Genomic DNA, 22,828 nt, shown 5'->3' with positions numbered 1-22,828 from the left:
CCGAGTCTGAACCCTCCAGCCCACCATGAGCAGCGCACCGCCGACGTCGTCTGCCGTCCCTGAGCACCTGCGGCAGGCCGCGCCCGTGACGCCCGCGCGACCCGGCCCCGGCGACCTGTTCCCGCTGCCCAAGCTGCGGCTCGAAGTGCGCGACCTGGAGAACAGGGGCGTGCTGCGCGCGCTGGCCGCCGTCAACCTGGGCGAGTGCGTGCGCGACTGCGCGCAGGAGGTGCTGCGGCACCTGTACGGGCAGCACCCGTCGCGCGCGCCGTGCCCGCTGCCGACGACGCGCTCCGTGACGCTGATCCTGCGCGACATGGACGGCGTGGCCTACACGACGGGCAGCGAGCTCGACGGCGACCACAAGGAGGTTCACTTCTCCACGCGGCACGTCGACAACCAGGCGCCCGAGCGCCTGCGCGGCGAGCTCTACGGCGTCGTCGCCCACGAGCTCGTCCACTGCTTCCAGCACGACGGCCGCGGCACCTGCCCCGGCGGCCTCGTCGAGGGCGTCGCCGACTGGGTCCGCCTGCGCTGCGGCCACGTCCCGCCGCACTGGAAGCCCCGCGCCGACGACGGCCGCGCCTGGGACGCCGGCTACGAGACCACGGCCTACTTCCTCGACTACCTCGAGCGGCAGTGCGGCGAGGGCACCGTGCGCCGCATCAACGCCAAGCTGCACTCGGAGCGCTACGACCAGGCCAAGTTCTGGCCCGACCTGTTTGGCTCCACCGTTGACGAGCTGTGGGCGACGTATGCGGCTTCCATCAACAACAACTAGTTGGTTATCGGTCCAGCATGTATCGAAACACTAGGCATTGCATACTTGAGCTGAGGGGACTGGCGTTTTGGCGGCGGGCATATAGAACATTAATGCATTTATTTCATCAGAGAAAAAAAAACAAAAAACAAAGAAACGAAACAAAAGATGACTAGACCACAAAACCGTACAGCTTTCAAGTTCTACGGTGCATACTCGGCATCAATCTTTTCCCAATTCTCCAAGAATCCTTTATAAAACAAGGCCCCTAGACCAGGATCCAGCGCACCCGTCGAGGCCCGCACCGAGTGCATGCTCAGCTGCACGATGCCCGCGTCCGTCGCCCGGCACCCCATCATGCTCGACAGCACGGGCCCGATGCTGCCGCCGGCGCGCACGTCGTTGCGCGCCTGGTACGGCTGGACCCGGGCGCCGATCAGCTCCGCCACGCGCCCGAGGACCGAGGCCGAGACGGCGTCGGTGCTGAAGCCGCCGTTGGGGTCGTGCTTGACGGCGATGCCCGTGTTGAGCGTCGGCACGTGGCCCTGCATGTAGCTGTCGAGGAAGTTGGGGTGGCCGGCGTGCGAGACGTCGCTGGCGACCAGAAACGACCGCGCGTACGTCTGGCCCAGGAGGCCCGGACCGTACGGTGTCGCCGCCGCCGCCGCCGCCGCCGCCGCCGTCGTCGTCGTAGTCGCCTCGGCGGCCCCGGCGAGGGATTCCACCACGCGCTCCACCGTCGCCGGCAAAAAGGTGCCGCCGTGGCCCTGCCGCAGCTGGCCGCCAATCTCCTCGTTGTCAAAGAGGCCGACGAGGCGGACGCCGCCGTCGTCGTCGCGGTCCCGGGCCGCCAGCAGGCCCATGAGGGCCGCCCACGAGCACAGCTTGTCGTCGAGGCGCCCGGCGGTGATGAGCTCCTTGCGCATGCCAAAGACCTGCGCGGGCTGCACGTCGAACAGCTCCAGGTCCCAGCCGGCAATCTGGGCGTACGAGACGCCCAGCTCGCCGGCCACGAGCTGGACCAGCTCCGGCGGCTGGCCGTGGACAAAGTCGCCGGGCGCGCCGAGCGGCCGCCGCTCCGCCTCGGAGTAGGCGCTCGCGAGGCCGATGATGGGCGCCGTGCGCGTCTCGGGGTTGCCGTCGCCGAAAAAGGCCGGCCGCGACAGGTGCGCGGCCACGGTGGCGACCTTGGCCACCGGCCAGCCCAGCTTGACCAGGCGCGCGGCCGTGGCGCCCGTGTCCGGGTCGCGCACGACGACGCGCCCGGCGATGCCCAGGTCGCGATCCCACCACGTCGAGTTGAGGCCGTCGGCGTACGGGGCGACGCCCAGCTGGATGCAGCCGGCCTCGTTGACGGGCTTGGCGCTCACGGGCTTGAGCTTGGCCGTGTTGGCGTCAATGTGGCCGGCAATCATGGCCAGGCCGTTGCCCGGCTTGTAGGCGCGACCGACGGACCAGGCAATGATGGCACTGCCGTTGCGCGTCGTCCAGTACTTGCCGCCAGGGTGAATCCTGTCTGCCCACGGCTCCCGCGAGGGCAGCTGTTGTGCGCGTTGTCCAGATCTGTCAGTCTCTTGTTGGCCAAACGAGCGAGCGAGCGGTTCGCGTGAGCGCAAGGCCCGTCCACTCACCTCTTGGAAGCCGGCATCGCGCAGCTGGGCCTTGCAGTAGTCGACAACGTGAAACGACGTCGGGTTCTCCGTCATGAAGTCGCAAAAGGGCTGCGTGAACTGCTCGGCCGTGTACTCCCTGTGCCCGTGTTGCTGCGCGGCTGTCGCTGGCGCGGCTGGCTGTCGGGGAGCGGAACATGTACCGACTGTGGCGTACAAGCCGGCGGGAGAGGATGGCTCACGACGAGTCTTGCTGCTCATTGTAAATATTATTCCATACTCTGGAGAGGTGCTGGATTCATCAATTAGGCGATGCCGGAACGCAGAGTCAACCGGCAGATGGCCAAGGGTTGCGGGGTTGTTGAGAAGACGAGCGAGAACTGTCTTACTGTTCCGCTCTGGGGATCAAAGCAGTTATCGTGGAGGCGCCACGCCAGCCTGGCTGGCTGGTGTCAAGGACTAGGCTGGCACTTGATTTGCGCCGCCGTAAACCGCACCTTCCTTTTAAAGAAATCATGGCTTGGAAAATTTCTGTTGCTTACGAAATGAGGCTTGCTAATTGATTCATCGCCCTCGAGCTTCTTCTCTTTTCGCACACCAAATGTGCCACGCGGTTTGCGGTCCATCCGCAGAGTCATGGCCACTGGTGAGAAAACATCAACAAGCAAAAAAAAAAAAAAAAAAACAACGATCAAGTGACCAGAGAACAGGTAACTCGTGACATTTTCCATGTTACCCAACCTCAAGGTGGCCAGTCGAGGTACTATTTTGCTCGAGGTCGTTGGCTTTGGCTTTGGCTTTGGCTTTGGCTTTGGCGTGCGGCGTCGAGTCGCCAGCCCTGGCCCCATCCCCATCGGCATCAACAACTTCATCACCAAATGCCGCTGCAATTTCTTCCAAAGTCTGCTGACGTGTTTCTCTGTCGAATTTTCAATTACTACAACGCATCGATTAAAATGATTACGAGTCACTCACGGAAAGAAAAAGTATGCAATGACGAGGAAAAATGTCGTACAGCACACAAAGACGTAATAGTAGTTTTCTCGGATCCTGGCGAACGCTGTTGGGCCCGCTTCGGTGACTACTTGGCGTTAGTACACTGTCAGTAGAGAAAGAAAACTTGGGGAGAATACCGGCTACATTGACAATGAAGTGAGACGCCGATGCGATGCCCATAACTTTACTTCGGAGAGAGATTGGGAGGACCTCGGCGCCGTAGAGCCACGTAGTGCTGTTGAGCATGCCATCTGTGAAGAGTAAGTAGAGTGTAGTGTTCCGAAAAAGGCCTCAAAAAACGCCCAGACGTACAGTAGATTAGTGCAAACAAGTATAGACCCAAGATGGTGAAGCCTTTGCCAACTTTGTTGTTGGTATTCTGAAACTCGCGTTGCATGATGGCGGTATACATCTCGGCGATTATGACGCCACAGAGACCAGCAAGAATCATTCTTCGACGACCCCACTGGTCGGTCAGATACCTAGTCGTGATGGCATTGGATATAAACGTCACGGTGCCGTACACGCCAGCAAGGGCAAGTATCGTAGAAGGGCTCATTCCGAGGCTCTTGTATAGAATCGCTGTGCACATGAGTAAAGAAGCAAAGAGAAGCAGCACAGCAAAAAGAAGAGAAAAAGAACTCACTCTGGTAGTATTGTATTACATTTACTCCAGTCAGAGATGTCATGGTTTGTACAGCGATTGATCTATGCATGGTCAATAATCATCATCAGTCCCTGGTGTCGGCGCAGCCCGGGCTTACACCAAGGCTCGTCGCCGAAAACGCCTAAAAATCTCCTTGTACGACTTCACTTCCCGCTCCAGTTCGAATCGAATCTGTCGACTCATGGCATCAAACTCCTCGTCGGCCTCGTGCACGGCCAGTTCGCGTCGAATCTTGCCAAACTCTCGCCGCGCATCGTCAGCACGGCCGTGCCGGACCAGCTGCCGCGGCGAGTCCGGCATAAACGTCGCCAGGCCTGCGAACATGAGCACGCCCCACGGCACCTGCAGCCCGAGCGGGAGGCGCCACTGCCGCTGCCCGTATGCCATGAAGGAGCAGCCGTAGCCGACCCAGTTGGACGTCATGGTGCCGAGCGAGATGCCGCAGCCCGAGACGCCGCCAATCATGCCGCGCTGATGGGGCGGCGCAATCTCGCTGAGGTAGATGGGGACGGTCGACACCATGCCGCTGGGACCTTGTCAGAGGCGAGAATCTGGGCGTCGTCGTCGTCGTCGTCAGTGGCGTGACTTACCCAACAGCAAAGCCGGCCAGCACGCGGCCCGTGAGAAACATGCCAATGTTGACAGCGCCGGTCTGGATGGCGGTGCCGACGGTGACGACGACGCACATCATCTGCATGAAGCGGATACGGCCCATGCGATCGGCCACTACCGTTTGCATCAGTGCGCCACCCGCTTCGCCAGCAATGTACACGGCGACAACCTGCTTGCTTCAGTCGATGCTTGAAGGGGGAGGAGGGGAGGGGAGGGGGAAGGCATGTTCGTACGGCGCCCGTGAGACCGGCAGAGGGATGATCCATGTAATCTACCCAGCTCTGATGAGCGATTGCTGCGGGTATAGATTAGTTTTCAGCTTGTATCAAAGAGAATAAGCCGATGCTCAGCGTACTTGTTGTCGCGATTCCGGTATCGAAGCCCTGTTTATTCGTTAATGCGGGGAAGCTCGCCAGATGAGATCAACGTACGAAGAGAAAGGTGCCGATTGCTGCGAATAGTGCAACACTCAAAGTAGAAGTGCTCGTCATGGTTTGTTTTCTTTTCAAGGCTTTTGATTTGCGGTGGAATTCGAATTCGAATTCAAGTTGTGCAGAAAAAGAACGAGGTTGTGATACATGATGTGACAATAATTTCTCTTCGGATCGTCCAAAAGCAGTCGGTAGTGGCTTGGGAAAGTGCCCCATTTGGAAATCCGGGGTCCTTTTTAATTAGAGAGCGTCGAACGCCCTCCGCATTCAGCATATCACCTAGTGACTGTCTGATTTCTATCGGAATGGTATTGGCATGCTTATACGTAACTTTTGCCCGCCTTGTGCGATTATCAGCACCCAGTTTCGGGTTTCTTTTCCGGGGTTGCGCGTACCTGGGACTCTCTGAGCTTCCGCATGCGCACCCTCCGTATTTACTGGAAGTCAGTCCCTCGCCTCTTACCCGATCTTGTCACCAGCAATTGGGTACTTTGTGAATGAACATGGTAGAGCATCTGCATGTTTTCACTCAAGAATTCTGTATTTTCGAGGCGGACCCGGCAACGGTCGCTCGAATACGTCTGGAACCTCCAAAGCGCCTACCAAGCTTGAGGGGTAACCCTGATATAGCTTGAATGTGGTTTCGCAGTGACACATGCTCCGTTCTGGGGCTCCTTCATAAACGAAAGGCTTCATGGTAAGGCATGAGGCATCCACAAGAACATGGTACTATTTTGGTTAGCCGATAAATGCATTAATATCAAGTGAGAGCCACGAAATATCCTCACTTACCAACTCTGTAAGGCTTCGGTTTTGTAAACGTGGAAGCCAGAGCACTTACTCAAATCCAGCTCCGGAACGGACACAAGGGTCAGAGAGAAGCCCACAAATCTTACCAACGATGTGAAAGTCATTTGTGGGGGCCAATTGTGCGGATGGATCGACTAATTGTTGGACGAAATAGTCCGGAGGCTATACTAGTAGTCTCCGGCTGGGCACGCGGCCCGTTATTCTATGACGCCGGAGCTCGGAAATCTCCACGGATAGCGAACGAGGGTAGTCGGGGTGGGATGCCTTCTGCTCGTTTTTGAGACGCCGGATAGTTCAACGCGAATCATACGCAATAAGCAATGCTCTGGTTACATTGAGAAACACTTTCAAGCTCTATTCATGACTATTTACAAGCTCCCCGCCCCATGAATACCGCGACAGCATACACAGTTGGTTGGCTCGGCCGAGCACCCCATGCCCGTCCCTAGCCGGCCACCGGTACATTATGAATCAGTACCAATAAGATGGATGAGCTGTGGGGAGAGGGGGAGCCTAGAGCTTTGGGGTTGTGAAGCTAACAGGTCACTTTTATCTATTATGGCACTAACCCGTCGCAAAAACCGGGCAGGGATTCACGCAACGCAGCGCACGGAAGAGACGGAACGTCGCGCTTCGGGCTGTCGGTCCAATCAGCGCTCTACTTTTCCGGGAAATAGGTCGCGCGCCGGACAACTGCAGATGCCGGGGGGGCCACAACCGGCATTTCGTTCTCCGTTCTTCAATCGTGCGCGGGCAGGAAACCCCCATGACACTACCAGTGATCATGGAGATGGGTAGGGAAAAAAAAACTGGGATAATAACCCCACGCGAGCGGCGGATCCCGCACCTTGGGGAGTGACGGTGAGGTTATATATATGGAAGTTGAAGTCCCAGATGGCGGGCATGTCGCCCAACTCTTATTACCAGCAAAGCTATTTCTTGCAAGCCGACAGGTAAAAACCAACCATAAAACACATATATATATGCAAACGCAATCATGACCAAGCCTCGCCCCTCGGACGTCTTCTTCCTCAGCTGCCCGCGGACGCTGTCCAACCTTCTCGTCAAGCTGCTCTCGCAGCAGCAGGGCTGGGAGGAGTCCGGCTACTACCTGCACAACGCCTACATGTACGCCTATGAGAACTTTAGCCAGTCCGTCGACGCCGAGGCGCCGCCGGAGAAGCGCCAGGAGTATGTCCGACAGCTCCGGGAGAGCTTCGCCAAGATGGAGGCCGCTCGCGAGGCCGCTCACAACAACGTACGTCACCCAAAAAAAAACTTGCTCGAAAACTTTGCTTTCCTTTTCCCTTTCTTCTCCCGTCTTCCATGTATCTATAACTAAATCCTTTTTTTTTCCCTTCCAGGGCAACGCCTTGTTCCTCAAAAGCCACTGTGCGCAGATCTGGGAGCCGTCCATCCTGTTCGAGGCGACCAAGGACGGCGAGTACGCCGCCGAGTTCACCTTGTTTGACGAGCCGCCGGGTGCCGCACCGCCGCGGACCAACCCGACGATGCTAACCGACGCTTACCTGCTGTCCTTTGTGCCCGTGTTCCTGGTGCGGCACCCGGCGCTCATGGTGGACTCGTGGTGGCGCACCGAGACGCGCGCCGGCAGCCCGCCCGACCCGGCGCTGACGACGCGCGCGCGCGCGCACGGGCTCGGCCTCGCGCGGCAGCTGTACGACTGGTACGCCGGGCTGGCGGCCGCGTCCGACGACGAGGCGGCGACGGCGCCGGGCCGCCCCGGGGTGCCGATCGTGGTGGACGCCGACGACGTCCTCGAGGGCGACGCGGTGCACCGGCTGGCCCGGACCGTCGGCATGGACCCCGCGCAGGTGCTCGAGAGCTGGGCGCCCCGGTCGACCGAGGGCCTCGTCCCCCTCCACAAGAGCTACGTGCAGGGCATCTGGGAGTCGACGGGCGTCGACAAGTCCAAGAGCGCAAGGTGCCTCGACCTCGAGGCCAAGTATCGGGGCTGGCGCGAGACGTACGGCGACGAGGTGGGGGGCTTCATGGTGAAGCTGACGGAGAGTTACTTGCCAGACTACGAGTACCTCAAGAGCAAGAGATTGTGAGGTCGCTCGGGGATGATGACGGCCATTTTCTGTACTATTAATCGATAAATTCACATGAGCGATGCATAAAATGTCTTCTTTTTTCTTTTTTTGAGGCACGGGGAACCATATTTTTATTCGTATTTGAGTGTTCGAGTTCGATACCGAGCAGCTCTTTGCTGCAGTCATGTCCACCAACGCCGGCCAGAGGGGCTAAAAAGATCAAAGAGGGAAAAGCACTGTGCCTGAAATAAATTACACCTGGGAGAAGCTGGACTCGACGCTATGCATGCTGGGCCTGAGGATGCTCGTTTTCGCTGATCTGGCTGCCTACCTCGGACCAGCTGGCAGGGGTCAGCATGCCGTCCGTCTCGCTGATGACATCGAAAGGCCTGCCACTCTCGCCGGCACGCGAGGAATGCGTCTCGTCGATGACGTGCTCACCCGATCCGACGAGGGACACGGAGTCGGTCGGTGTCAGTTCGCCGTCACTAGCAATCTCAGCCTCGGACGCCGGAGCGACGGGGGTAACAGGCAGCGGGGAGTAAAAGCCCGAGTCACGCGCCCAGGCCTGGATGGACTCGTACGCCGCCTCCTGAGCGCCGTCCGGCAGGGCCTGTTGCGGGACCTCATTCGCCACAGCAGCAGGATGCGGTAGAATTTCACTGCTAAAGTCGATGAGCGATGGTGATTCAGCCTCCATGGTGGCAGTGGTGGCCGTCTGCCGATCCTCCTCCCGGGTGGTGGCGCTGTAGATGTCGCTGTGGCTCTCCTGCATCAGCCTTCCGGTGCCCAGGCCCATGTTACCAAATTCCTCCGGGTCAATGTGATTCTCGTCACTGAAAGGGTTCGAGTAGACGGCAGCGGCCGAGAAGCCCCGTGCGCCCTCGCCCCGGTGTCGTAGCTGGCCAGCGCCCTCGTTTGTCTGTGCTCCACTGACGATGTAGGCGCCGGTTTCCTCGCTGTTTGCCGGCTTCAGGAAATCATCAAATGACCTGCCCCTGGACACTTCGGGACGGGCCTCGATGGCGGCGGGGGTAGCAGCGCCGGCTCCGTTCTCGGCATGCTTGACAAGCTCGTCCTCGAGCTGCCTCTGCAGCCTCACCGAATTCCAGTACATCAGCTCTTCGCGCTGGCTTCGGCGGGTGGCCTCGTCAGCGTCGACGCCGGGCTCGGCGCCGGCGCCGCGCCTCGATTCGAGAAAACCCTCGGCGTCCTCTGGCCGGTTAAACATGGGCTCGCGGTCGGGCGGGTTGATGCCCTCGCCGAGAGACTGCAGCGCCATGGCGATGCGACGGCGGACGTCATCGGTGTAGCGGCGCAGCTCGGGGGACTCGTAGATGGCGATGGCGGCGGCGACGACGGCCGAGACGGCAACAACGGCGCCCGAGGCGAGGATCACATGGTTGACGGCAGGCATGGCAAAGAACGGGCCGACGATGAGCGATGCACGACCTCTGCCTTGTCGATTCGGTGGTGGTGGGGGTGGTGTGACGAGCGGGCGGCGGGGCGCTACTGATGAAGCGATCCTGGCTCTCGCGTAGGAATGAGACTGTAGGAAGACGACAAGAGGACAATCTCGGGAGATATTTGTATCCAGTCGAATTTTCAAAGGGGATGCAAAAGGGGAAAAGCCTTCGTCGGCTTCACATGGTAGAGTTGCAGGAGTTAAAATGGTCGAGGGTGGCCTAGAGGGAGGGATGATTGCGTATGCCCTGTCGTCGGCGCCTCATCATTCGCCACCACTTTTGTCACAAGGCAGTGCCCGGCTAAGAGGAGCAGCCCGCCGCCACGATTTCTCTGCCTTGTGGGTTCAGCTAACAAGGAACCGGGCCTAGAAAATAAAAGGTTAAAACAGAGCCAGATGCAATTCTATTTCGATTGCACCAATTTTCATTTTTTTTTTTGGAGGCTAACCTTGAACAGCGCAGAACGCATCGTTGGTGCCTAAAAGCAATCACACGTTCCATGAGTTAGGCAATGATACGGACCAAATAGTACTCAGTAAGGAAAGGCCTCGCCAAAGTCGAGAACCATCCATATTTTCAAACCAGATTTTGACCAAGAGCCTCTTGTGTGTTGGCTGGAGATGACGGTCCTTGGACTGGCTTGTGGCCGAACTTACCCTAGACTATCGGCTTATGATGTACGGAATATGAAATTCTTTCTTCCAAAAGCTGGTTTCGCCGCATGAAGCTGGTAGGTAGTCATCGCGAGGCCAACTGCTGGCAGAGTGACTATCAAAGCTGGAGGGAGGAAAGTGATGCACAACTTGGAGCGGCGTCATCACTGTTGTCCGAAGCTGTCTAGCATCCTATCTGGTTTGTGATTGGCAGGATGAGCTGATAGATGGACGGCCAGCCGACTTGAACACTTGTCAAGTACTCGATGCTGTATTGATACAATAGCAGACTATTTGCTCCTTGAAGTCTGTCTTGACGGTTTCCTAAGCTCAAAGATGTAAGTTTCGATATTGCCCTTTAATTTCTCATTATTTTTCTACCCAAACTTCCAAGATAATTCAACAACTACTCAAACTATGGTATTCAACCTAGATTCTTAGGTGATGGAACTTTACTAGAGTAAGAGTAATCTTGATATTATCGTATATTTTCTTTTCTATAAGCTATCCATATATATGAAACATTGAGTAACACTTTCAAGTACACGTGCTGACGTGCCACACACGCTGACACCCACTGCTTGATCTGCGCAAACAGTGGGTGTGTGGCACGTGTACGGATAGTAGCTAAATGCTATAACTTACCTACGCGGGAGGGGGGTGTTTTCTGACATAGCCCCTACAGCGTCTCCCGTTTGCAATGTCTCCTTACTGTCTAGTAACACTATCAAGTTGCTCAGATATGTCAGAATAAATTCATATCGACTCCTACACGTGCTAGATGCTCTGACAGTCTCACTAGACAGTAAAAAGACATTTTTAACGTGATAGCGTATTATTGCTATGTTAAAAAATACCCCTCGCGCGCGTAGGTAGTAGTGGCCACTTTGCCCTCCAACACCCACTGCTGGTTGCGTGTGTGAGACTTGTACTGTCGGCTCATTACTATTAGTCTCGAGTATTCAAAACCCGACATAGTTATTAAAAAGAGTCAAGAGCTGAGGCATTTGCGGAAAAACCCTGTACCAAAAGCCCACTTTGGTCTTTAATCCCTGAAATTTGGTCGTTTTCGGTGACCTTTGAAACTCACTGTCTGGGGCTTCCCTCTATAGCATAGCTGCGAGCCCTAAAGCCTTGACTAACGAGTCAACGTCCTGGGTCCAGGTTACCCAAACTCATTTATTTGCATCAATATGCGCCTGATGTGCCAAATTCTGCGGAAGCTGCTCCTGTGAGCTTCATTTTGAGAATACCTGCACGGTAGCAACTCCGCAGTCATGCCAGACCAGTAATAGTACAACTTTCTACCGAACTAGTGAGAGAGGAGCTGTGTCCATCTCAGTCACCACATAGTGAGATATGTGGCTAATCAAGGTTATGCTAGAGTACGTAGCTAGCCTGCTCTCTACTTACTCAGTAGCACATGAATTATGCTAGTTGTTTAGCTGAATCAAACATGTTCATGCCAAGACGCTGAGGGCGGTGGTGCAGCGAAGCATGCTTAATCTTCAAAGAAAGTAATAAAACAATGAAGAGCTTGATAAATATAGAGTCAATACTAAATGATATATAGAAAGAAGAATTAGAATTATAGAACTTTCCTAGAATTAACTACGTATATTCTTTTCTTTACTTCTATAGGTGGATGGTGTTGGGACGCTGATCCCGCTCTTCCCATACAGACCTGTATGGGAAGAGCGGCATCGACGTCGAGCCGCAGTTGCCCCGCAGCTAGTTCGACAAAATCTTGATTTTGCATCGACAAATAAGACGTTCCTCTTCTGACAGGTAGGTACCCGCGGGAAGTTCCTTGGCCGCCGCTTGAGGCAACGTGAAACGCGAGCGGCATGCGAAGTACACCTCGTGAACGGTTCGATGATTGCGAGCCATGACGAACGCCAGAGCTTGGCATCAGCCGAGGATCTAGACTGTCAAATGAGCGAAACTAGGAGGCCGGTTAATCATGGATGTGCAGTACATATATACCAAGTAGTAAACAACTATACGGAGTAGAATACAAGGATGTATAGTTCCTCGCACGAGTCAGATCCGGCAAGACCACCTAAAACCCAAATCGGCCAAAGTCATATTGAATTACTATTCGCCGACTCATGTGCCAGCTAACGTCTATTGCTAGTCATCTGTTCTCCCCGTCATGCATATTCTTGACCCCTGCTGTGTGGTGCTTGAGTCACGAAGTCCTGGTGAGAAGTTCAGGCGATAAATATGGGCAAACAGTCAGGTACTCGGGCATGAATGGTCATGACCAGCGCATGCATATTATTTGCAGAAGCGTAATCTCATGCTGCTTCTGTTGACTGATGCACTTGAGAGTATAAAATGGTAAGCTGACCACCCGTAGTGTCGGTCACCATCACATATCAGATGAAGCCAAACCCTGCCAACGACATTTACACTATCCTTTAGCAGCCCGTCGTTGATTCTTCAATACTATAACAATGCTACCTAGCACTGCTATGGCGCTCGCAACCGTGTCTGCTCCTTTCGCAGCCGCGGCAACTGCCCACAAGAGGATTGTAGGCGGACAAGTGGCCAAGCTTGGCGAGTTCCCATTCGTAGTCAGCCTCGAAAGCCAAGGAAGACAGTACTGCGGAGGAGCCTTGTTGGATAGCACCACTGTCCTTACTGCTGCCCATTGCTTGCTGAAGAATGTCACCGTCAGAGCCGGGTCAATTGTGAGCCCACTCCTCCCGCCTGAATCCTCTCGTCGGTGGTCGATATTGGAATCATTCAAACTCTACGATTAGCGACGTGATACTCCGAGCTAGATGCTGACGTATTCTCAGGATCGTGGAAAAGGCGGAGTTGCTGTGGGCATCGCGTCCAGTCATAAGCACCTCTTGTATTACTGGATTCGTAATTCCAAGAACGATACCTTTCCTGTGTTCGACATTGGTGTTGCGAAGCTGGCTGAGCCGATCCAAACGAGTGACGCTATTCAATTTGCAACCCTGCCGACGAGGGACTCACGTCCTGAAACTGGCTCATCCATGACAGCCGTGGGATGGTAAGTGCCATCATGTTCGGAACCACAGCATATCAGCTAGAAAACGTCTCGTTAACGATACCACAGGGGCTGGAATAAGGCGGGCAAGGATTCTGACCAACTCCTCAAAGTTGATCTTCCCGTGAGCTCTTTTGAGAAGTGCCCGGTTGAAGAAGGCTCCGAGGCCGCTGAGGACACCGACATTGTCTGCGCGGGTGGGGGTGGGATTGGCATTTGGAGAGGAGATAGTGGTAGTCCGCTGATCGACCCAGTATCGCGACAGGTTGTCGGTGTTGCGTCGAGAGGGGCCGGACAGGGAAAACCCCAAATCTTTACCAACGTCGGCAGTTATATCGATTACATCATGCTAAATGTTAGGGAAAAATCCAAGGGACAATCGACTGTAAATACCACAGACGACGACCAAACCCCACCGAGCACTGGTGAGGACAACAGTGCCAGAATTCGGCAAGACTTTGCCCATATCCGGGACCTTTGGATTCTTAAACACTACTTATCTATCAAGGCAGAGGTCAAGCGGGACCTGGAAGCCAAGCTGCAGGCTGCGGAGGATGATCTCGTGGCGAATGTTGGACAGCCCGACTTTGCAACGCGTGTTGAACGGCATTTCGCCGGATTCACCAATCTAGATAGTGTCAAGGCCGCCATGGACAATGATGCGACGCTTTAATTTCAGTTGCCCAGAAGGCTGAGAGAAGTTGAACAGGATCTGCTCGCCTTGGCGCGTTCTACCTAAAACTGAAGGCGTCTTTGAGCCGTGCGACGCGATGTAACAGTCTACAAATCATGAAGACGGTTAGACAATCAATGAAGAGCATTTGTCCCAACAGCTGCCCACAATAAGCATGCCAATTCCCTGGACAGGCAATAGGACGCAAGATAAGTGATGTGGTATTATTCATTGCCGAGAAAAGCCGGTCCAGAGCCCATTGTAGCTGCTACCCCGGAGCTGTATTTGGGCCGAAATAGAACAGAAACCTATACGCCATGTACAGGACAGTTAGCGGAGAGGAGATATCTGGGAGCGGGTGGTACCTTGGAACCTAAGCCAACGCGGGATGCGATGGAGCAGATCAAAGTTGTGGAACAAGGAGCATTATCAAATGGAGTGGCCCGTCAAATGCGTCGGCACAAAAGGAAACGCGCGGGTTTAAAAGTCCCCCCACCACTTCTGTCTGGTAGACTCCATTTGTAATTGATCGGGCCACGGGTCAATGAACCTCTCTGCCATACGTTGCCAGCCTATTCTCGTCTTGTTTCCAAGCCAGACAGACGTATACTCCCAGTAGTGAGGAAGCCACCCCGAAAACTCCCAGTCGATGATGCCCACAATGCTTCCCTCCCGCACGATGACGTTGAACGGGTTCAGGTCGCCGTGGGTGAATAGCGGGGCCCCGTATTCCCGATCCTGCATGGCTATCATGTTCCTGATATCGTCCCACTCGTCATCGTCAACGTAACGCGGCTTCTGCTCCGGCCCGAGCCCCTCCCTCAGCCACTCGTGGAATGCGCGCGTCGAGGCAAACGGCCCAAACCTAGGCTCGTCGGGCCGGTGTATGCGGAAATCATACAGCGAGCCTCCTACGCAGCTCTGGATTGCGGCTCCGGGCGCCGGGAGCGCACGCAGCTCGTTGAGCATCCCTCGAAGCTGTAAAAGGATACGCTCGACATCCGCCTTTGATAGGCTCGGCCAGGCGTGAGCTAGCGTCTTTCCGCGAATGCGCTCCATGACAATGTACGTGACGTCTCGACGAGTAAATGCACAATGTATCCGGGGTACTGGGATGTTGGTCCGGGCAGCGACAAAGGCCATGGTCGCGGCTTCCGTGAGATTGACGCGCACGCCCTTTTTCACAATAATCCTGCTCGAGATTGGGACACAGGGGCCGTTGTACTTGCAGAATCGAGACATGGTTTTGAGGGCAATCAGTGTGAGACGCCTTCGCAACTTGCCGTCATTTATTGCCAAGCCAGCGGCATCTTGAGATTCGATCCCGTCTGCCATCTCTGCTTGGAAATTTTGGTCATGCGATTCTACAGTCGAGCGTCCCGTCCCGTGCAGCCATGTTGTTGTGATTGAAGTGGGTCTAGTCGAGCACAAGCAACTCGAAATTCATTTCTTTTAGGGCCTACTCCTAATAAGGAACCAGAATCACGAAAGTGTTCGTCAAGAATGACTTGTAAGTCATTTTTGTAGTATTTCAGTTTCTTAATATAGAAAAAAAGACGTCCATCTTTCAGCTTTGTTAGGGAGTTGAGGACAGTAAAACTTTGTTCGCAGTTCTACTGAAGACTGATACTTCATTACTAGGTATTTTATACATGACTCACGATTAAGTATTATTGATCTGCCATGCGGTTGTACATCTCGATCAACAATAGCATCACTCCCCCTCTTCCCCGAGGATCGAGCCATGAATCTTTTTCACGTCTTCTATATAGGCCTTCCTCTCCTCAATTTTGGCATCCATCACGCTTGATGCATCCGCGCCCCAATAGAAGTGGACTATTTCGTCAAAAATAGACATGTCCGGATGGTCCTCGTTGAACATGGGCTGAATATGCCAGTTGAATAGGTTATACTTGGCTTTCGGTATCACGACGGCTTTGTAGAACCAAAAACTGCCATTATTCCATACTCGACGCTGAGTCGTCGTCTCTCTCGTAGAGCCACCCCGCCGCTTTTTTTCTTCCTCTTCGTAAATGGCAAGGTACTCTTCGAGAATTTCCTCGTATTCCTTACGATGCACCGGGTCCATAAACCCGTCCACAGGCCTAGACGTAAGCCAGAATGGAGGGGTTTTCATCTCGATAGGCAAGGTATGGGCCCACTCGAGGTTGATAATCGTCTCAATGTTCCAGTCCTCGTCGACAAAGATGTTCTGCTGGTTCAAGTCGTTGAGGGTAAAGTAAAACGGGCCATGCCGGGACATGTTGCGCGTAAAATGATGCGCGACAGCTCGCATCCCAGCACTGGCAGCCATTTGGCGCTGTCCGTCCTCGACGTCAAAGATGGCGTTTGGTTGGTTTCGCAACTTGGAATCCTGCAGAGATAGTAGATCTGCTATATACGAGTCTACTTCACCATATGTCTGTTGACGCGGCATCCCCGAAGGCACCCCTTCGTTCTCTGCCATGTGCATGTACATATTTAGCGGCCTGTTACTCAAAGCAATAGTATCGTCGGGCTGGAGGGAAAACGACCCGAGCCGGGGCTGTGGCACTGCGTTCATTGATACGGCGATGCGTGCCAGTCCACGGAAGAGATTTGCTCTATAGCTCCGATCGTGGCAATGGTCGCGCCACAAGACGTCCAGCCTCTCGCCACGAGCGCAACTGATCAGAAGGAAGCCCGATGCGAGATTGTGGCGGATAGAATGACGCATGTGCGTTATTGGGCCAGGACGGCCAAGAAGAAATGCATATATGGAGTTGAAGCGCCGCCAGAGTCTGCGCCACCAGGGAGTGTTGTCGGGGTGTGTAAACTATCACACAGTCAGCCGGGTGGGAATGGTTGGTTGTGACAGGCTGCGCGGCGTGTTTACAGTCGAGCCATCTGGTAACCCAAATGCGTATAAATTAGGAATCCTTATATCGGGACAATGTTCTTGTAGCCATAAATAGGTGGCCGACTCTGTTCGGATCTTCTCTTCCGCGTTGCCTGGAAACGTGTGCTCTCCGATGCGATGCAGAAAAGGGATGCGCAGGTAGGCGTCTCTGCCAAACGGCAGGCGTACTTTGATGGCAACGTTGAAGCTGCCATGCTCCCAAATCTCGGACGGCGTGATTCGGCAGTGCTTGACCTGCAGCAACTGGCAGATTAGGGCCTCCAGCTCGCCCTTGTTGGCAGTGATGGAGTCGAAGAGCTGCTCCTTGAGCTTCGGGTTGCGCATCGCAACCAGTTCATTTTCCTCGCTCTCGATGGCGTCCGAAAGGGTTTTCAATACACCAGAGGCTCTTCCTAGTGGCATTTCTTTCTCTCAACCCACAAAGAATTGGGTATATCGTATTGCTGGCTCGTGTTATGTCGCTGGAAATGAAAAGAGGTTGCTTCTGAGACAACCCTGTTGAATCTGTCCGTGGCGGTGCGACCCACTGCCCCTTTGCCTTGCCCCCTGAGAGGCTACATCAGCCATATTGCCAGTTTGCCAGTCTTTCCGTCAACCAGGAAATGCTGCCGTATTTAGCTCGTGCTCTGCTTTCAGTGACAAGATTGGGACGTTGAAATGCCTACCATCACGGGCCAGTGGGGCCCTAATACTAAATGCTCAAGAGCGAGAAGCTAGTAATATAAGCTACTCAGTAGCGAGGACGTCTTTCTGAATGATTGATCGAGATGTTATCAAGTACAGAGTATGATAATGACTTTTATATGGCGATCCGCGACTATATATCCCTTCACCTTCTCCAAGTCAGCCAGTTACATAACATGTACTTTATTCCAGGTTTGCAGCTTTAATCTTGCGTACTATACAATTGCCCATCTTTCTTCTTGTTCTTTCCTTCCGAGTGGACCTCCCGCACCTCGCCTTGCCTTCGGCCTCTTCGCCAGAATTGGTGACGACTCGTATCATTGCAAGTACAAATCTCGCCTACTGCTTCATCATACAGAGCGGAAAACATGAACAAGGCTTTGATCCAATGCCGCTGCAATCTTACAACCACGTAGCCGCCGCACGCTCACTGGCCTCAACATGGGTGTAAAATCTGCGTCAAGTGTTTTCCGCTGTCAATTGAGTGTGGTCCCTTCTCCAGTGCATGAGAATGGAAAAGAACGCGGCTATGCTATATATGTAGTATAAGGTCTTTGGGGGACGGAAAGACACAGAAACTAATTAGTCTTGGTAGTTTCATAGTCTCCCCTAGCAGATTGAAATCAGTGAAACCAGGGCAAAATGGGTAATATATCTCTCCGTAAAAAGAAAACCGCGCAAACAACAAGTCGTACTCGGTGAATAAGTCGCAAAAGAACCCGACAGAAGATATGAGGACATCAAAGGAGCCCGAGCCAGAAACCCTTTCTTCACCAATGGTGCGCAAAAAACTCCCCGAACCGTCATCCCATTCCGTTTTCCACAATCATGGAAATAACAAAAATTTCGAAGCAACCACTCTCTAGTCTCTCCATTCTCGGTCCATATCTTTTGTTCTTCATTTGCGCGTCTTTTATACGCATCTTGGTTTCAATCAGGCGTCTTCAAAAATAATGTGACTGTTTTCAATCACAAACTGCACAGCAATATTCTTGGCATGCATGTCTGTCATTTCTCTCTCGATGCTCAGGTCACGCATGATGGTGGGGGCAAAGACGACGGCCAGGTTCTTGGGCGACATGAGGTTTTCGGGCTCTCGGTGAGCGACACGCTGTAAATGGAACATGAGAAACTCGAGACAGTCGCGATGACTCTGAGGCATCGAGTCGAATGTCTTACGCAGCTGCGCACAGCGCTCTGCTTCTTCTGATACAGCTGCAAGTGGTTAGCTTAGTGTGTCGAAACGAGGGAAACATCAGCATTGACATACCATTCGACTCCAATACACGGTCATAGACATCAAAAGTCAGTAGAGGCATCGGCAGCTTGCGGAAGTATTGCTTCAGCACACTCGTCACTGCAGTAATGTCGAGATCTGGGTCGGAAATGTCAAAGCTCTCGCTCTTTTCGAAGCCCTCCTTGATCTGGTTGACCTGAGAGTTGCCACCAGTCTTGCGGTATATGCCCTCCTGGTCCATGCCACGCAGTTCGACCTCTTCGATGCAGCGAGTGACAACGCTGGGTATTTGTCGACGTTCATACTCGGCACGTTCGGTGAGCTCGGATCCGAACAAGACGGACGGAGGCTCTGCGGCGAGCGGTGTTGACATTGTGTTGGCAGACACAGACTTGGGCATGGCAGTCTTCTTGCCAAAGAAGCCAAAGCCCTGTTGCTTGTTGGCAGCGTTGGGACCACCGGGGCCGGCAGTAGGCGTCGAGGCCATATCCGCCTGTGTGACGGTCATGTTGTACGGTAGACCAATGCTATCAGCAGTCAAGCCGCCCGGCTGTCCACCCATCTGGCCCGGGCGCTCGCGCTCGTTTTGTTGAAAGGCGACAACGGCTCGGTTGACGCCCTTGGCAACGTTCTGAGCCATGGTCTTGGAGCCCTTTTTCCAGTTGAACTTCTTCACCTGGCCCTTGCGTACCTGTACGACAGTCGGGCCAGACTCGACAATGTGCTCCTCATCGGCCGGCACGAGGGTGGCCCCGGTAGACATGCTTGCAGCGTCTAGGTTGGCGTTGGAGCTGGCGGCACCACGCTGGCCGTAGATGCCGAGGCCGTTGGACGGTGTACGCGAGTCACCTATTTGCGACTTGAAACGTTCCTGCAGCTGGTGCGTCATTTCGTTGTTCATGTCGGCGAGCTGGGCGTTCTTGGAGGAAAGCTGCTCGAATTCCATCAGGGCCCGATCGCGATCGGCAATGGCCTGGGTCTTCTCTTCGAGAAGCTTGTCGCGGCGCTCATGCAGCGCGGCAATCTCAGACGCCATGGTGCCCTTTACTCGCTCAAGCTTCTTGACGAAGTCCTTGATGGCAGAGTCTTCGAGTTCATGTACATCGATGGGAGCCTTGGTCTCTTTGGCTTTTTCTACGTAGCCGGCGAGAACCTCGAGCTGGCGTATCATGAGCTCGGCCTGGGTATCCAGGACTGATACAGTCTTACGCTTCTCGACGAGCTTCTTGTCGAGTGTCTGCAGATCCTTTTCGGTGTTGAACTGTCGCTCGAGCTCGGCAACACGTTGTTCTGAATTTCGTAGCTGACGCTTGAGCAAAGCCGGATCCTCACCCTTGGGCAGGGAAACGGGGCTACCAATATCGTGGCTGTGGACATCGTCGGCGTGCTGGGTTCTTGACCACCGGGGCGAAACGGTCGATCGCGTCGTCTCGCTTATGCTTCGGGTGTGGCTCTGTCTCGGATTGTGACTGGACTCGATGCTGCCTGTACGACCATGTCGGACTGCGTTAGAAACCCGACGCAAGAGCGAGGATGAACCTTCGTCGGTCCCAAGGATTCTAGCCATGTCCTCGTCCAGGGTGAAATCGGCGCCACCGCTCCATCTGGGTAGTTTAGGCGATGCTTTGGGAGACTGACCATCATCTTTATCTTTGGCGGCGCCAACGGAGCTTCTCGGTCCCGGCGGTGCGGGTGCGGCTCGTGGTTGCATATAACTTTCACTGAGGGCAGGTTTGTCCGTCACGTTTGCGGCAGGGCCAACTGAAGGGCGAGTTAGTGTGGTCTCGAGGTATGGCGAGGTACGCGGGAGCTCACGAGTCCTGTTGGCGGACGCTGGCAGCTCCTTGCGGGCAATTGCCATGCCAGGGTTCGAACGAGAGGGCTTGGAGTTGGTGTCGTGAGAGCTTGTGACTGCTGCCTCTTCGTCGGGCGACCGAGACTCCTGAGAGGCACGGGGTCGTGATGGGGTGGCTGATTGCTTTATGTCGGTAGACTGGGAGCTGTTGGTTCTAGACGCTTGCAGGCGTTTGCTTCGAGGCGCCTCTGGAGTTCTGGATTCCTCGACATCGGGTGAAGGTTTGGAGGCCTTATTCCTATCCTTGTCGGTCTTGGACAATCTACGCGAAGGAGCCATGGCTTGTGTAATATGGTCCGCCGACTGCTGACGGCCCTTTTCTTGGAAGGCAATGTGAGGGGAGGACACGGATTCATTGCGTCTCTCGGAGGAAGCCTTGTTGTTTCGGGACGAGACGTCATTGGAGTCGGGCGCTGGAGAAGCCTTGGCGGAGCCGTTGGGTGTGGGATCTAGAGCGACAGAGATGAAGAAACCATCAGACTCGCTTTGGTTATGACCGTTTGCGCTAGGCAGAATGGCAGAGTTCCGGTTCCTCCTGTACGTGCTTGAGGGCAGGGTCAGTGTATCCTTGTTGGCGGCGTTGACATTGTCAGGGGCAGGACGCTCCGGTGACCTGGCGGGGATAGCAGCGACCCTAGGGTTGTTGCTGTTGCTGTTGGTGCTGCTGCTATTGTTGTTGTTGCTGAGGCGAGGAGTGGCAGCCGGAGGTCGTGGGGACGTCGCAGCATTGTCAGAGTCGAGCTCTCCCTGGTCGCTGGGAGCTAGTTCGGGGGGGAGGGCGGGGAGGGACTTGTCAGTAATGACGCCGGCGCCGTCTTCCTTGTCCCTCGCCTTTGCTGCAGCGGCAGCTTTGGAGCGTTTCCGGCGACGGGCCATGATTGTTTCATGGCAGCCCATGCAGAAGATTCCTTGCGATGTGCGCGCATAACGCAGATTCTCAATCTTGCGTTTGCAGTTTCGGCAGCGGAAGCAGGTGGAGCAGAAAGCCTGATCTCCTGTGAGGATGGCGAGATCCTCAATCTTGTTGTTGCAGGCATTGCAGGTGTATGTACAATTGTTGCAGACGAGGTTGCCGTCACCTAGGAGGAGGAGGTTGGCGTCGGAGTCGAGGAGGGTGCCGCAAATGTGGCATCGGAAGCAGTCGAGATGCCATCGTTGGCCAGCTGGGGAGGAGAGGAGATGTCAGTATAGGGGTGGGGGATCGGCGGCGGTGGCTACGTGCGGTCAAGCATGGACGCGGGGTTGAGCAAAGAGACACGTACCCAACTCAAATGCTTTGCCTTCTTCGAGAATCTGGAGCGGAGGAAGAGATGATTAGCTTGGGTGGTTGATCGAGGGAGCGGGGGCGGCTCGCAGCGACGAAGAAGAATACGGACCTCTCCACAGCCTCTGCAGTGAAATATCTCGTCGGTATCGAGCGAGCCATCGAGGTATTCGTCAACGATGGCGGTCATGGTTAGGGATCAGGGCCAGCGGGCCGGACGGGAAGAGTTGATGGAGGCCAATGGCGGCGGGTGAGGGTGGCAGCACGGGTTGCCAGGTGGCAGGGCGACGGGGGAGAGGACTCAGGGGCCGCGGGAGGGGCGTGACCGAAGCGGCGGGAGGCAAACAACTCGAGTCTAGTTGATCGGGGCGCAGAAATGAGGTGGCATATGGACGTTGGATGGATGAATGTGTGTGTCGTAAGATCTATGGGTGACTTTGCGAGGTCGAACTGGCAAACGCCGCGCAGCGCAGCGCAGGGAAGGGGTTGCCAAGGTGGCGGCGCGCCGACGAACGAGAGAACTGTGGCTCGGAGGTTGTGTTTGCGGCGTGTACAGAAAACAGACGCAGGCGCGCAGAGAAAGGAGCAAACAAAGGAAGCAGACGAAGGAGAAAAGGAATATGTTGTCGAAAAAGACGACTAGTAATTATGTCGCAAGCGGTACGTGTTATGCGGCGTTTGGAAGGACGGGGAGGGGGGGAGGGAATGATTTGCGCAGGATGGATTTGCACGGCCGACCCAATGTCTGTGGGTGAGGGAAAGGCGCAGACACGTTGGTTGGGTGGGACAGCAAAGCTACTACTGTAGCTGATGGCCAGGCCAGGGGTCAGGCAGTGAGTGAGGCGTTCAGTCAGTCAATCAGGAAATGAGCCAGGGAACAAGGGCGCTGGCAAGTGTGGGAAGGGGTAAGCAGGCAAGTACCAGTAGGTAACCAGCCTGTAATCTGTTGTAATCTGTTGATATTAACAGATTGCAGTTCACACTGTACCTACTTGGGGGGTGAGTATGTATGTAGGGCAGAGGGGAGAGATGGATAGAGATGGCGAGAGGGAGGCCCAAGTCCAGATTGAGTAGGTTGCAGGTGAGACGAGAGATGGGGGATGGGAGATGCAGAAGGAGATTATGCCTG

General features: G+C 54.9%; 9 protein-coding genes across 9 annotated transcripts; 3 read left to right on the top strand and 6 right to left on the bottom strand.

Moving 5' to 3' along the window:
- Positions 1–25: 25 nt before the first annotated feature.
- V2A60_005817 (basic secretory family protein) lies at positions 26–781 on the top strand (the record flags this gene model as incomplete). Its single annotated transcript, XM_083257124.1, has 1 exon — positions 26–781. One exon carries the CDS (start codon positions 26–28, stop codon positions 779–781), a length of 756 nt encoding a protein of 251 aa, XP_083113250.1.
- A 182-nt stretch (positions 782–963) lies between these two features.
- On the bottom strand, positions 964–2,631 carry V2A60_005816 (uncharacterized protein; the record flags this gene model as incomplete). Its single annotated transcript, XM_083257123.1, has 2 exons — positions 964–2,301; positions 2,392–2,631. The coding sequence occupies 2 exons, from the start codon at positions 2,629–2,631 to the stop codon at positions 964–966; spliced, it is 1,578 nt and encodes a 525-aa protein (XP_083113249.1).
- Positions 2,632–3,102: 471 nt separating this feature from the next.
- V2A60_005815 (sugar porter family MFS transporter) lies at positions 3,103–5,136 on the bottom strand (the record flags this gene model as incomplete). Its single annotated transcript, XM_083257122.1, has 10 exons — positions 3,103–3,289; positions 3,346–3,451; positions 3,504–3,617; positions 3,679–3,948; positions 4,013–4,074; positions 4,131–4,559; positions 4,624–4,814; positions 4,879–4,940; positions 5,001–5,028; positions 5,077–5,136. The coding sequence occupies 10 exons, from the start codon at positions 5,134–5,136 to the stop codon at positions 3,103–3,105; spliced, it is 1,509 nt and encodes a 502-aa protein (XP_083113248.1).
- Positions 5,137–6,883: 1,747 nt separating this feature from the next.
- V2A60_005814 (uncharacterized protein) lies at positions 6,884–7,961 on the top strand (the record flags this gene model as incomplete). The annotated part of the gene is made up of 2 exons (XM_083257121.1): positions 6,884–7,144; positions 7,251–7,961. The coding sequence occupies 2 exons, from the start codon at positions 6,884–6,886 to the stop codon at positions 7,959–7,961; spliced, it is 972 nt and encodes a 323-aa protein (XP_083113247.1).
- A 262-nt stretch (positions 7,962–8,223) lies between these two features.
- Positions 8,224–9,360, bottom strand: V2A60_005813 (uncharacterized protein; the record flags this gene model as incomplete). The annotated part of the gene is made up of 1 exon (XM_083257120.1): positions 8,224–9,360. One exon carries the CDS (start codon positions 9,358–9,360, stop codon positions 8,224–8,226), a length of 1,137 nt encoding a protein of 378 aa, XP_083113246.1.
- A 3,179-nt stretch (positions 9,361–12,539) lies between these two features.
- On the top strand, positions 12,540–13,760 carry V2A60_005812 (S1 family serine peptidase; the record flags this gene model as incomplete). The annotated part of the gene is made up of 3 exons (XM_083257119.1): positions 12,540–12,758; positions 12,870–13,090; positions 13,157–13,760. 3 exons carry the CDS (start codon positions 12,540–12,542, stop codon positions 13,758–13,760), a joined length of 1,044 nt encoding a protein of 347 aa, XP_083113245.1.
- Positions 13,761–14,240: 480 nt separating this feature from the next.
- V2A60_005811 (serine/threonine protein kinase) lies at positions 14,241–15,095 on the bottom strand (the record flags this gene model as incomplete). Its single annotated transcript, XM_083257118.1, has 1 exon — positions 14,241–15,095. One exon carries the CDS (start codon positions 15,093–15,095, stop codon positions 14,241–14,243), a length of 855 nt encoding a protein of 284 aa, XP_083113244.1.
- A 379-nt stretch (positions 15,096–15,474) lies between these two features.
- V2A60_005810 (uncharacterized protein) lies at positions 15,475–17,061 on the bottom strand (the record flags this gene model as incomplete). The annotated part of the gene is made up of 2 exons (XM_083257117.1): positions 15,475–16,575; positions 16,636–17,061. 2 exons carry the CDS (start codon positions 17,059–17,061, stop codon positions 15,475–15,477), a joined length of 1,527 nt encoding a protein of 508 aa, XP_083113243.1.
- Positions 17,062–18,277: 1,216 nt separating this feature from the next.
- On the bottom strand, positions 18,278–21,889 carry V2A60_005809 (uncharacterized protein; the record flags this gene model as incomplete). The annotated part of the gene is made up of 4 exons (XM_083257116.1): positions 18,278–18,558; positions 18,614–21,598; positions 21,698–21,728; positions 21,812–21,889. 4 exons carry the CDS (start codon positions 21,887–21,889, stop codon positions 18,278–18,280), a joined length of 3,375 nt encoding a protein of 1,124 aa, XP_083113242.1.
- Positions 21,890–22,828: the final 939 nt, after the last annotated feature.

Source organism: Cordyceps javanica, chromosome 3 (genome assembly GCF_051103115.1).
Source record: "Cordyceps javanica chromosome 3, complete sequence".
Classification (NCBI taxonomy): Eukaryota; Fungi; Ascomycota; class Sordariomycetes; order Hypocreales; family Cordycipitaceae; genus Cordyceps; species Cordyceps javanica.
The sequence above is the reverse complement of the archived record's forward strand: the minus strand, read 5'-3'. Positions and strand labels throughout refer to the sequence as shown.